Raw genomic sequence first — 15,211 nt, 5'->3', positions numbered from 1 at the left:
GAATCACGTCACTCGGCTCCACCCCAAACGCACAGAGCCGCCGATCCTTGCTAATATTCTCCCCATTCTGCCCACTTCACTAGGAAGTGGGCAGAATGCGGGAGAAGTGCCTACTCTTCCTGGAGTGCGGGGGGTTATCCGAAAAATCGGGAGCCTTCCGCGAAAACCCGGGAGGGTAGGCATGTATGCATTTTGGTGAATGTGAAGATGAATCCGAGTCCTATCATTATAGTTTATTTCTGACCTAGCATGCCCAACAATGTGTCCAGCAAATTGTATGTTAATATGTTTATTTACATCTGTGTTAACAAAAATGACTAGTGTTGTTAACTTGATGTGGCCTTTACACACATTCAAAGCCCAATCAAATGAATTTTAACAGCCCACATAACACCATCCGCATTTCTGATCTACTTACTACCTGACCGCACAACATGACCCTGACAAATTAGACAGAATGTGTTAGGTGTTAGGATGTTAGTTGAAAATATAGAAATGGAGAAAAGTTAATTCTACATAACTACTCGTTACATGTTGCATATTAAATTATTAAAGTCAGTGCAGATTTTCTAAGAGAGGATAAATTGTTCCAGGTTTCTCTGTAAGTACATTATGCTAGTCACATGTTAACATAACACAGCTGAAGTTGGGCAACGAGTGTGACAAGAAAAACATCCAAAATGCCCAATAGTAATCAGACTGTTATTGATCAGATCATATGTCTAACTTTTTGGCACCTGTGATCCAAATATTACCACTATTGACTTCAGGTTGCAGTAACTGGCCCCAGCGAGGACAGAATCGATCTGGTTCAACCACAAAAGACTGAATGGACTTGTCTTGTCAGTTTGGCTATAGATAAAAAAAAATAAAATATATATATATATATATATATTGTGATAAGGTTGGGATAGGAGTCCCTCTCCTGGGGTGGACGGACTCCCTCTCTACACACACAGCAGCCGGGAAAACAGTACACCAGTCCAGGGTTCTCGTGTAAGCTGGTCAGAGCCAGTCTTTATTGTGCCAGATAAATATAACAAAACATAAACCAAAATCCTAGCCCGTCTGGGCACTAACTAAACAGTAGGTGCCCTCACTACCAGAACAGTAGGGCCTACTGCCCTCATCATCAATAACAGTATGTGCACAGTACTTACAGGGTTATCATACAATGTCTCTCTACAGGTTAGCCTGCATGCTTACTTCCCCAGGTGTGAGACCCTCAGCCATAAACAAACCCAGCTTATATTAGCCACTTCCAGGTGCAAGCCCTTAGGAGCCTGCTGTCAGGCTGAAAGACCCAACACCTGGAGTGGCCTGTGGATGGAGCCCTCCCTCTCCTCACATCCACACCCCCAGGACCCAGTCCGTCTTTTATCAAAAGCCGACACTTTGGTCTGTTAGCAAAACAGACTTCTACTGAGGGTTTTAAAACACATAGGCCAAAAATCTAGGACAAACGTATCTGCCATTGACCACTTTCACCAGCTTCTAACACATATCTCCCCCTTTGTTTTGACCTGTAGGGCGGAACAACTGCAACCCCGAAACAATACACACGCGACAAAGCATCTACATTGGCCAGCTGGCTTCCTGGCCTGTGTTCTACCGAAAACTTAAAGTTTTGCAATGCCAAGAGCCACCTCGTTATTCTCCCATTGCTCTCTTTGTTCTCTGACATCCACTTCAAAGGGGCATGGTCAGTGATCAGCCTGAATTTCCTTCCCACCAAATAGTACCTGAGAGTTTCTAATGCCCATTTTATGGCCAACGCTTCCTTCTCAACTGTAGCATAGTTTCTCTCATGTACATTTAGTTTCCTGCTTAAGTAAAAAATAGGGTGTTCCTCAACTTTCTTGCTCTGGGACAGAACCGCCCCTATACCTACTTGCATCAGTTTGCACCACAAACTCCCTGTCAAAATCAAGAGTCACCAGAACTGGTTGGGTACACAATGCTGTTTTTAACGCCGGAAAAGCCTTCTCTGCTTCAGGACTCCACACCACCATGACTTTCTGTTTGCCTTTGGTAAGGTCAGTCAGTGGGACTGAAATGGTGGCAAAATTGGGTATAAACCTATAATACCCAGTAATCCCTAAGAAGGCTCTCACCTGCTTCTTATTCAGGGGTCTTGGTCAGTTTTGTATTGCCTCAATTTTATTAAGCTGTGGCTTTATCAAACCTCTGCCAATGGTGTATCCAAGATATTTCACCTCTTCCATCCATAGACAACATTTTTTTGGGTTGGCTGTCAGACTAACCTTATAGATGGAGTCCAACACTGCTTGTACTCTAGGCAAGTGAGACTGCCAATCAGGACTATGAATGACAATATCATCTAGATAAGCAGCAGCATACTGTATATGGGGCCTTAGAATCCTATCCATCATTCTTTGAAAGGTAGCAGGTGCCTCATGTAACCCAAAGGGCAACATCTTGTATTGAAACAACCCTTCTGGTGCATTCTCAGTTAATGGCACTTGCCAATACCCTTTGGTTAAGTCAAGAGTGGTTAAATATCTGGCTGTTCCTAGCCTTTCAATTAGTTTATCCACCCTAGGCATTGGGTAGGCATCGAACTTTGACATACTGTTCAATTTCCGGAAGTCATTGCAGAAACGCACACTCCTGTCAGGTTTTGGAATAAGCACAATGGGGCTTGACCACTCACTATGCGACTCTTCAATTACACCCAATTCTAAAAATGTTTACATTTGTTTAGATACTGACTCTCTTTGGGCTTCTGGTAACCTAAAGCTCTATGCTTTAGGTTAACCTTAACTCCTGGGTCAGTGATTATGTCATGTTTAATGACCGTGGTTTTTCCTGGTATGTCAGAAAACAACACCCTATTTCTGATCAGAAATTCCTTAACTTCCTGCTGTCGAACTGCTGACAGGGTTTTTGCTACTGTCACTTCGGGAACCAAGGGCCCTGGGTTTACTGGAGGGGCTCAGATGGCTGACAGAGCTGCTCTATCCTTCCAAGGTTTTATAAGATTTACATGGTATATCTGTTCAGGCTTTATTTTCCCCGGCTGGTAAACTTTATAATTAACCTCCCCCACTTTTTCTAAAATTTCAAAGGGTCCTTGCCACTTAGCCAAAAGTTTACTTTCTACTGTGGGAACCAACACCAACACCCTGTCCCCAGGAGCAAAGACGCGTAACCGAGCATTGCGGTTGTATACCCTCTGCTGTGCCTGTTGGGCCTGTTCCAAGTGCTCTCTCACTATCGGCACCACAGCAGCAATTCTTTCTTGCATTTGGGAAACATGCTCAATTACGGTTTTATATGGACTGGACTGCCCCTCCCATGTCTCTTTGGCAATGTCTAGTAATCCCCTTGGGTGTCTCCCATATAACAAATCGCAAGGTGAAAACCCGGTGGAGGATTGGGGAACCTCTCTTATGGCCAACAGCAAATAAGGCAACAAGTAATCCCAATCTCTACCATCTTTGTCGACTACTTTTCTTAGCATATGTTTTAACATCTTGTTAAACCTCTCCACTAACCCATCGGTTTGGGGGTGATAGACCGAAGTTCTTAACTGTTCGATTTTGAACAGGCGGCACAACTCTTTCATGACTTTTGACATAAATGTGGTACCTTGGTCAGTCAGTATCTCCTTAGGTATTCCCAACCTGCTAAAGACATGGACTAACTCTCTAGCAATGGTCTTGGTTGACGTATTGCGCAATGGTATCCCTTCTGGGTATCTGGTAGCGTAATCCATTATCACCAGAATATATTGATGGCCTCGGGCAGACTTCATTAAGGGTCCAACCAAATTCATAGCTATTCTTTCAAATGGCACCTCAATAATGGGTAACGGGACTAGTGGACTTTTAAAATGTGGTCTTGGAGCATGATACTGACATTCAGGGCAGGATGCACAATAATCCAATACTTTTTTATGGACCCTGGGCCAGAAAAACCTCTGAAAAATTAGCTCAGTAGTTTTCTCTACCCCTAGGTGACCTGCCGTTATATGACCATGAGCCAGATCTAACACTGTTCTTCTGTATGCTCTGAGGACTATTAATTGTTCCACAATATCTTCCCCTTTCTTAGTCACCTGATACAAAAAATCCTGACATACTGCCATGTGAGGATATGACAACGGACTATTGGGATCTATGGGTTTACCATCAATCACTTTGACATTCTCCCTGGCTTTTACCAGAGTAGGGTCATTTAACTGCTCCACGGCACATCCCTTGGCGAGGCACCATTACACTCCGCACTCTCTAGTTTGCCAATCATACTAGAAAAAGGGAACATCTCCGTCCCTGAAAAAGCTTCCTCTGCTACTACATCAGTAACCTTTTCAAATGGGTCAGGGTGATTTACTTCTGTAAAAAATCGGCTTTCTCACAACTTCCAGAAGTGAGCAAAATCTCATACGTTAAGCCATTTACCAAACCCACAGAGACTATCGCGGAACCACATGGTGTTTTTATGTTCACTTCTGCAGTAACATAATACCGGGTATCCCCATGTATGCAGGTCACACCAACAGTTTTCCCCTTACGCTTCAAGGGGTTCACCAGTTCAGCTTTCATAAGTGTAACCAGGCTACCAGAATCTAACAGAGCCTCTACTCGGTTGCCTTCTACAGTGAGTATACACATGTGCTTATCTGTCTCAACCTGCCGGTCAGCAGTACAGGCTGGCTGTGCAAAGAAAGACATCCTGCGGTTGACATGAGCAAAATGGCCAACACCACCACATCAGAAACATTGAATGACATTAAATATCTAGTCTTTTATGGGGTAGGAACCTTCCTGGCCTGGCTGGCCCGTCTCCAGGTTCCACACCCCCAGTCTTGAGTACATTCCACCACCCAGCACCCTTCTACCCTGGAATTGTCTTACCAGTGTAAATGGGAGTTCGCTGTTGTGCCATCGGGGCTCGGTGGGGTACACTCATCAGCTTCTCAGCCACCACATACCTCTCCACCAGTTCAACTAACTGGTCTGCGGACTTAGGGTCTGCATGGTTCACCCACTTGCGCAGAGTTGCAGGTAGCGATCACAGATACCGGTCCATCACAACTCTTTCGACGATCTGTGGTCCTGTCAGCATCTTGGGCTGTAGCCATTTTGTGGTTAGATGGACGAGGTCATGCATCTGTGAGCGTGGAGGCTTTTCCATTTGGAACTCCCAACGGTGGACTTGTTGGGCACGAACAAATGAGGTAACTCCCAAGCGAGTTAGGATCTCCCGTTTTAGTTTTACATAGTCCTTTGCATCAGCCAAGCACAAATCATAGTATGCCTTTTGTGGTTCTCCAGACAGGAAGGGTGCCACAAAACTTGCCCACTGTCCCTTGGGCCAACTCTCACTTTCTGCAGTTCTCTCAAACGCCGTGAGATATGCCTCCGCATCATCACTTGAAGTCATCTTTTGTAAAAAATTACTGGTGCGTATGGAGCGAGTGTGGGTTGGAGGGTCAGCGGATGCATCTCCAGACTGGGCTACTAGGTGTTGTACCACCTCTTTTATGGCCTGGCTGTTTTCTGCTAAAGCCTGGCAGTTTTCCGCTAAGGCCTGGCGGGTTTCCTCGATGGTGACTTGTTGCCTCTGGGCGGTCTCCAAGGCCAATAGTTGCACCCTGGTGGATTCCTGCTGGATTTTGTTTGTTTCCTGCTGAGCCCTGGTAGGTTCTTGCTGAGTGCCGTAGCTTGGAACAAGGCTTTAACACAGTCCTCCATGTTGTCTTTGCATCTGCTGACACCATCTTCATGGATTTCACAACTTTGTGTCTGTCCCTTAAATTTAAAATTTCATTTTTTTTCTTGCTGCAAACTTCAGTGTGTGATTGCCCGCATTCTCCAACAATTGTGATGAGGTCAGGATAGGAGTCCCTCTCCTGGGGTAGACGGACTCCCTCTCTACACACACAGCAGCTGGGAAAACAGTACACCAGTCCGGGGGTCTAGTGTAAGCTGGTCAGAGCCAGTCTTTATTGTGCCAGATAAATATAACAAATCATAAACCAAAATCCTAGCCCATCTGGGCACTAACTAAACAGTAGATACCCTCACTACCAGAACGGTAGGGCCTAATGCCCTCACCATCAATAACAGCACGTGCACAGTATTTACAGGGTTATCATACAGTGTCTCTGGACAAGCTAGCCTGCATGCTTACTTCGGTAGGTGTGAGACCCTCAGCCACAAACAAACCCAGCTTATATTAGCCATTTCCAGGTGCAAGCCCTTAGGAGCCTGCTGTCAGGCTGAAAGACCCAACACCTGGAGTGGCCTGTGGACGGAGCCCTCCCTCTTCTCACATCCACACCCCCAGGACCCAGTCCGGCTTTTATCAAAAACCGACACTCTGGTCTGTTAGCAAAACAGACTTCTCCTGAGAGTTTTAGAACACATAGGCCAAAAATCTAGGACAAACGTATCTGCCATTGACCACTTTACCAGTGCTTCTATCACAATATATATATATATATATATATATATATATATAATGTGCCTTTAAAACAATGTCTGTGGTGATAAACTATGTCAACATGTCTTTCTTTATCATACCTAGGCTGCAATAGCAAGATACTCTGGCTGGCAAGTTGCATATATTTTATGGGGTATGTTCAGAATTCTACCTGGAGAACAAAATGGACAGTGTTTTGTTTGTGGAATTATCAACATATTTTTCTTATATTGCAGGGTACTTGATATTGCACATAGTGCAAAGTCTTTTTTGCATGGCTTTTGCGTATGCTGTTGTTTTTCCAATTAAACATGGCCAAGCTATAATATTTCTGAAGGGCTTAGGAATTTCCATGTAAGTATTTTTACTGGTAACGGTTCTATTTAATTGTTAGGTTTTGTTTTTTTCACTTTGATTCTTTTACATGTGTAAAGTACACAAAAGGTACTGATGTTTTACAGAACCCATAAAAAAAAGTTTCTTATTAAGAAATTTATAAAAAATTTTATTAAATTATGTCAGTTGTGCTTTCCTGTCATCCTTTGGTTTAGTTATGTGATGGCGGACAAGACTGCACTTCTGTTTGTCCACATATTTTATGATTGGCAGACACCAGCAAAGGGTTTTACATATCACAAGGTCCATAAATAATTACATTTTGTCCTGTATCATCAACCCATGGTACCGCTGCAAGTGTACAGTGTGTACGGGGCGTATTAAGAGAAGAGGTAGCCTGTGTACATTCCCCGTCTGGGGCCCCCTCCTCTCTCCCCAGCGGTTAGCAGCAGACTGACCGCTGCAGTAGACTCTGGGCACTGGTCTGTGCCCAGAGTCTACCGCACATGCGCAGGTCACCGAGAAAATGGTGCGGCAGCCATTTACCCAGCGATTTCCCGACTGCGAATGCGCAAAACGCCGGGAATATGGCCGCGGCATCCATTTTCCAGGCATTTTGTGCAGGGTTGCTACAGCCAGTGCAGAACTTTGGAGAGGAGAAAATATTGGGGCACGGTGTGTGGTGTGGGCCCCCCTGGACCCATGTGCCCATGTGCCCCGCACACCCTGCACCTATAATAGATACACCCCTGGTACCGTGGTACCTCAAAGTGCCACCACACCCAGTTTAGGAACTACTGGTAATGTTAAACCCATTGATGGGCCTAACCATGTTAATTATGATTTAGATCTACTAGAAAATTAAAAAAACAGTCTATGAATATTATGACAACGCCATTTTAGTAAATGAGAAAATTTAATTTCCCCACTAATAGTCCTCTTAATAAAGGATCATGGACGTGATGGGAGATACCCTGCTATCAGTGTATTGTTTTTTAATCAAGATACTGTATATAAGTCATAATGTATATAGAAATGGTGGAAATTAGCGCCATTTTCTACCATTCCTATATACATTATATTCTTTTAGATCTCTAGGAATAGATTTTTTTTGGTTACGAAAAGGCTGCAGCCTGCTCTACTGAAGCACCCAGTTTCATCCCCTAATTTTTTAACTTAGACTGTATATTAGTTGCTTGTCCAAGCTAATCCTAAAGCTGGGAACACACTATACAATGTGTGACCCAGCCGGCAGTGCGATGTGATGTAAAACAAAAAAAGGAAAAATACGTGCCACAAAGGGAGACATTTATCCCCCTCACCAGCATTGCAAAAGGGGGACACTTGTCTCCTTAACCAGCTGGCCTGGGCCCCTACAACAAGCCCGGGCCAGAGTAATTAGTACTAACTGCCCCCCTCCTCCCTGCGCTCCAGGGAAGTTCTAAGCATGCCCACTGGGGTGTGATCACACATCCAGTGTGCTTTAGGATTTTGGAATGTTGGGTGTTATTCGAATGTGCCACATGCGTTCGAGAGTAGGTCAAAGATGAGAGCATTGAGAATTGCAGTAGCTGTTAGGGTATATGTGACTGTTACCACTGCTGTAAGCACGCAAGCAACTATTACCACTGCTCTAACGATGTATTATAGTGACAATTTTTGCAAGAGTGTATGAGACTGTTACCCCTGCTTCTGTATGAGACTGTTACCCCTGCTTCTGTATATGACTGTTACCCCTGCTTCTGTATGAGACTGTTACCCCTGCTTCTGTATGAGACTGTTACCACTGCTTCTGAAAGAGACTCTTACCACTGCTTCTGTATGAGACTGTTACCACTGCTTCTGTATGAGACTGATACCATTACTTCTGTATGAGACTGTTACCCCTGCTTCTGTATGAGACTGTTACCCCTGCTTCTGTATGAGACTGTTACCACTGCTTCTGAAAGAGACTCTTACCACTGCTTCTGTATGAGACTGTTACCACTGCTTCTGTTTGAGACTGATACCATTACTTCTGTATGAGACTGTTACCACTGCTTCTGTATGAGACTGATACCATTACTTCTGTATGAGACTGTTACCCCTGCTTCTGAAAGAGACTGTTACCACTGCTTCTGTATGAGACTCTTACCACTGCTTCAGTATGAGACTGTTACCACTGCTTCTGTATGAGACTGTTACCCCTGCTTCTGTATGAGACTGTTACCCCTGCTTCTGTAAGAGACTGTTACCCTTGCTTCTGTATGAGACTGTTACCCCTGCTTCTGTATGAGACTGTTACCACTGCTGTCAGTATCTATAAAACTGCTACCACTGCTGAAAGGGTGTATGAGACTGTTACCACTGCTCCTGTATGAGACTGTTACCCCTGCTACTGTATGAGACTGTTACCCCTGCTACTGTATGAGACTGTTACCCCTGCTACTGTATGAGACTGTTACCCCTGCTTCTGTATGAGACTGTTACCCCTGCTTCTGTATGAGACTGTTACCTCTCTTCTGTATGAGACTGTTACGCCTGCTTATGTATGAGACTGTTACCCCTGCTTCTGTATAAGACTGTTACCCCTGGTACCAGGATCTATGAAACTGCTACCACTGCTACAAGGGTGTATGAGACTGTTATCACTGCTCCTGTATGAGACTGTTACCCCTGCTTCTGTATGAGACTGTTACCCCTGCTTCTGTATGAGACTGTTACCACTGCTTCTGTATGAGACTGTTACCCCTGCTGCCAGGATCTATGAAACTGCTACCACTGCTGCAAGTGTGTATGAGACTGTTACCACTGCTCCTGTATGAGACTGTTACCCCTGCTTCTGTATGAGACTGTTACCCCTGCTTCTGTATGAGACTGTTACACCTGCTTCTGTATGAGACTGTTACCCCTGCTTTTGTATGAGACTGTTACCACTGCTGCAAGTGTGTATGAGACTGTTACCACTGCTGCAAGTGTGTATGAGACTGGTACCACTGCTGACTGGTTGTCTAAAATTAGAATGATTACTGCAAGGGTGTATAAAACTGTTACCACTGCAGCAAACGTGTATGAGACTGGAACCAGTGCTGGAATACTACATGAGACTAGGACCATGAGACTTGTACCAATGCTCTAAAAATATATGAGACTGGGACAATTGTGCTGTGAGGATGTATGAAGGGGCAACCAGTCTGAGATCTGTTTTTACAATTAAGGATTTACAGTATTTGACCTCATCTGCAACTGCAGAATCATAGGTGAAAATTGTGTACAGAGAAATTACGTGTCTAGCCCGAAGGACGTTACACACAGGTTATAAAGACAATAGAGTAAATGTGGGTACTGAAAATAACTGCTTCATGCTCTAGGGTTACAGTTCAGGCTATGTTTAGGTTATGGGGCCTTATGTAATAGCCTGTGAGATGTAGGTATGGGTGCGTTTCCGGCACTTAAGCCAGTATTTGCAAAGCAACAATAATTTAAAGGCAAATCCAGCCTGGTTTTGCCTGTTAAATTATTGCAGCTTTGAAAATATAGGCTGAAATTGCACCCATGCCTACATCTACCAAGCTATTACATAAGGCCCCATAACTTAAACAAAGCATGAACATTAACCCTATCACATACTTGCCAACTCTCCCTGATTATCTGGGAGACTCCTTCTAATAGTAGCAATAGTATCAGTAGGAATAGTAGCAATCCCATTTTAAGACATTAAAATTAATAATTTATAAGAAAGAAGACATTTTGTATATTAGACTGTATTGCTGACAGATCTTTGTGATGCTTCCTACTATGTATTACAGAAAAAATTACCAGTAACCTACTAGGCTTCATTTTCAATTTAACAATTTGGGGCCTATTTATCATAAACAGCCCTTTTGTGTCGATATGTAAGACTTTTATGCCAATAAGCGTAAGATGTCTGCCAGAGATGTGACCCCACAGACCAATAGGAGAGATTATTGGTCTGCACAGTCACAGTTTCACCTGGTCCTTTAGTAGGGAGGTTTCAAATTCATGTGATCACTAAGTGCCATTTTTCTTTTTTTGTTATTTAACAAGGAGAATCTACTTTCACATTACACTGTTGATATAAGTAGAATGGGGAGTACAATTGAGGTGATTGAAGGAAGGCACTAGCCACATCCCATGATGCAGACCACACCCCAACAGCACTAGTCATGTCCCTTCACATCACTAGTCACACCTCCATACAGTGCCACACAATAGGCCCTTTATAAATTTCAGCTCCAGGCCAATGTGGACCTTAATCTGGCACTGGAAATAGTAATATAGAATTTTACTAGTGCTGCATGTTCTTCTCAGTATCACAAATGAAATAATTAGCACCCCCCTGTGGATTCTTTAACATGTGTCAGCCAGTAATAAATACACCAGTGCACCAACTAGGAGATATGGAAACATGCACTGTTAGGGGTGCACTGCTATAGACCACCAATAGGGTTAATTATTAATACTGTATAATAATACAATATCCAGTGCATAAGGAGACCAATATGTACATACAGTATATGTCCAGACTCCCGGACTTGCTCCAGTGCTCTGGAATGGTGCCCACATGTGAAATACAAACATTCAGCTCAGGAAGGATGGCCCTACTGCAACATTTAATTGCTTACTGTGATCGCTGGTCCTCTCTATGCTGGAATTATGACACACAAAACACTTTGTATGACACATATTAAAGCTGGATTAGTGCTAATTATGTCGTCTTCATGGATAAGCCACACTCGCTCTAAGATCAAGCATTTGGAACCCCCCTCTGGAAATCCTGCGTTTGTCACTGGCTCCAGGGATCTGTCTCCCCAGGCTCCCATGACAGTGCATATTGCAATATTTTGAATAGACAGCTGACTGAAACTTTGGTGTAATGAGCCTGCAGCAGTAACATTCAGCTGTGCAATAAAAATAATGCCTAATAATAACATAATCTCTGTAGTGGTGAAATTGGGAAATAAGCCCTTTTGTATTATGACACAATTTAATTGCACTTCCAATTTGTTACATTTTGTAATTTTTCTTTTCATTTAAGTCTTACAATTGCCATTGTTATTGCCCTGATGGCACTGCAAGACGTGTTGGCGAGTAAATTCTTCCTACAGAAGAAAATGTCCCCGGAAGATAAGAAGAAACCACTAGCTCTAAATAACAGGTATTATTATTATTATTATTATTATTATTATTATTATTATTATCATTTTTTAAAAATTGCAAATATTAGGGTCAATCTAAGTAGGTGCAAGTTGTGAGTTGCGAGTTTGTTTCATGAAACTCGCAAAGTTCACATGAATGCACATGCCCAATAATTCTCCAATCCTATTAAAAATGCCTATTCGCAGTACTCACAGCAGGGGTTTGTGAATTGTCAGCCAAATGTGATGTTATTGAAATGCATGTAAACCAGACAGAAAATAAACACGTGTTCCCCAAAGTTTTGTGCTATTGTGGCCTCTTACAACAAATTTTCCTTCCACTTCAAATTTGTCTAGGGTTTTTATTTCTTTTTTAACTTTTGAGTCCCCAATTTTCAATCCTCATATTATTTTATCTTTCAAAAGAAACAGAACAAAAAACACATAGAGGGGTATTCAATATGAAAAGTTAACCTTGCCAGCGAGGTTTTCGCCACACATCGGAGGTTTTGCCAGCGAAAAAGTATCGCGCGCGCTCCCGCTTATCCCCGTATTCAATTTGAAATCGTTGAAAACGGGACCCGACGATACTTGGATCGGCGAAGAAAAACTTGAATTTTCAGGAATTAATTGTAGGCTACCCCCGTTTTTGCCTGCAGAAGAAAGTCGGGGTTTTTAAATAGCCGTGCAGGTGTTTTTTTTCCCGACATTGAAGAAGCCTACACCCCCAAACCCCTATTCTGCATTTTTTTTCACTTGCTATAGTGCTTAGAAAAATGATCCCTATTTTTTAAAAAATGACCCTTGACCCCATTTAAGGAAAAAAATGGGAATTTTTGAGAAATATGCCTGGGACCCCCCTAAAGATGTCCAGACATGGGGGATCACTATGGGTAACCCCGTTTTTGCCTGCAAAAGAAAGTTGGGTTTTTAAATAGCTTTGCAAGGTGTTTTTTCCTGCGGCGGCTATTAGAAACCCCGACTTCCTTCAGTAGTTAGGGGGGGTCCCTAGAATATTTCCCGAAAATTCCCGTTTTAGTTAACCTGTAAAAAAAATTAGTAAAAAATGGGCTGACTCACCCACGTGGGAACTGTCAGTTGCCGGAGCCAATCAGCGGGCGCTCTACAGTCAGCGCTGCCGCTGATTGGCTGACGGGACTGCAATGCCCCGTGAAGTGCCGGCTGCGTCCATTCGGGAGCTATCTGTATGTGTGACAACACACATACAGATAGCTGTGTTGCGAGCCTCGGCTAAATGCGTTTTGTTTTTTTAAATCCAATGGATTACTACGGAGACCAACGCTGGATGTAGGTGAGTATGAAATCTTCCTTGCAGGGCCAAGTTGTAAGGATCTCTACTGGAGAAGGGGACAGACACTTCTGGTATAGGTAAGTATGTGTGAATGGGTAGGTGTATGTAATAAACTTATACTGGGCACGGTGTGTGTGTTTTGTCTTTTTTTACTATTTATTTTACAGTGAAATTACAGGTGTCGCATGTCTGCTGGAACTTGTAGTTCCACAAGTGCAAAATGGCAGGCATGCTGACACTTGTAGTTCCACTTTAAAGTACAATAGTGTTACATTATTTGGCCCCCTAATTACCCCCATACCCACCGCTCCAGGGGTATGGGGATGAGCCCCAGGCTTCAGAGTAAGCCTGTGGTGCTCGGAAGAGGGGGGACCCTTTTTTTGGGGTCCCCAACTCCCCCGAGATCACCCGCTTGCGCTGACCGACTTGGGGTGTAATGCTTTGGACCTGGAGCCCCGGTGATTGGGTCTCCGGGCTGTGGCATTACACCCCGGTCGGTTGGGTCTGGTACTGGTTTTACATATAGGGGGTACCCCACGTCGTTTTTGCCCCCTATATTTAAAACCAGCACTAGTCCCTGCAGCCTGGTGTTGGTTTCTAAAATACGGTGGAACCCTACACATTTTGTTCCCTGTATTTTTAGAAACCACCACTGGCTGCAAGCCTGGGGCTGGTTTGGCTTTTGGGGGGGGGGGACCTTATGTCATTTTTTTTGTAAATCTTTACTAATTTTTTTTACAGGATAACAAAAACGTGAATTTTCGGGAAATATTCTAGGGACCCCCCCTAAAGATGTCTACACATGGGGGATCACTATGGGTACCCCCATTTTTGACTCCTGAAGGAAGTCGGGGTTTCTAATAGTCGCGGCAAGTGCATAGATGCGACTTTGAAGAAAGTGGTGCATAATAGCATTTACATTTTTTTTTTGCGAAAAATAACTATGCCCAGCAAATTTGGGGTACTTGAAAATGGGGGTCAGCATATTTTAAAGTTGCTAAAGAGACTTGAAAAAATCGTGAAAAACCCACCTGCCGCAAGGAGCTGCAATGAAAAAAACACCTGGGACATACTTGGGGACCCCCCCAGAGTCAAGTTCGCTATTTTTTAAAATTGTTCCCCAACATTTTTTTTTTGGCACCCAAAATTCAAAGTGCTTTTTTTGGGGTGTCCCGATTTTTTTTTTTTTGCCACAGATCGTTTCAAGGGGTCATTCTGAAGGATGCAGGCTATTTTTTTTAAGCCTGCACCCCTAAACCCCAATTCTGCACTTTTTTTCGCCACCTAAACAGTGGTGAAAAGTTATCCCCGTTTTTTTTCAAAGACTTTTCGAACCTGTGAAAAGTCTTTGAAATTGAATACAGTGTAAAAGCAAAACCTGCGATAATGACGTCATAGGTGCGAAAACATAGCAAAAACTGAGTTTTCGCTCCCATATTGAATACCCCTAATAGTGTACTACTATCACAGATCAAATGGAATGTTTATTATAGTATTGCAGTGTTTAACAGTAATTCCTCCTGGAGTTCTCTAATGGTTCTTCTGATCCCCGATATATTGTTTATATTTTCCAAGTTCTTCTCCAATCTCATAATAATCCCCCAAGTTTTCCTGTCTAAACACTGTCATGGTGTCTCAATGCTCCGTGTAAGCCAGCTGGTTTACATACAAAAGATGCAAAAAAAAAGTAGGAAAAAAATGCTTTTGGGGTACTTTGAGGTGACTTTAAAAAAATATAAAAGAAATATAATAGGCAACTAAATATATTTTTTAAGATACTCCAAATAAATTTGGGATGCATAAAGCAATGAGATAGTTTATTTTCAATAAATTTGAGTCCATGTTTTTTATACCCCAAAACTGACACATAATTATTGGACTAATTAAGCTAATTGGAGACTTCCAATTACATAATTAGTCACTAGAGAGGTGTCCATGGTGTTCTGCATGGTGCCCTGACATTTTAACCTTAAAA

At 43.0% G+C, this 15,211-nt stretch overlaps 1 protein-coding gene across 1 annotated transcript in view; it reads left to right on the top strand.

Moving 5' to 3' along the window:
• The window catches only part of LOC148454030 (stimulated by retinoic acid gene 6 protein-like), a 114,234-nt gene that overhangs the window by 55,498 nt on the left and 43,525 nt on the right, over positions 1–15,211 (top strand). Inside the window, exons 13-15 of the mRNA XM_088461279.1 lie at positions 6,556–6,604; positions 6,687–6,804; positions 11,825–11,944. Coding sequence (XP_088317405.1) covers positions 6,556–6,604; positions 6,687–6,804; positions 11,825–11,944 — 287 coding nt within the window. The remainder of the gene's footprint in view (positions 1–6,555; positions 6,605–6,686; positions 6,805–11,824; positions 11,945–15,211) is intronic.

Source organism: Taudactylus pleione, unplaced genomic scaffold, assembly GCF_031769625.1.
Source record: "Taudactylus pleione unplaced genomic scaffold, aTauple2 ptg001032l, whole genome shotgun sequence".
NCBI lineage: Eukaryota > Metazoa > Chordata > Amphibia > Anura > Myobatrachidae > Taudactylus > Taudactylus pleione.
The sequence above is the reverse complement of the archived record's forward strand: the minus strand, read 5'-3'. Positions and strand labels throughout refer to the sequence as shown.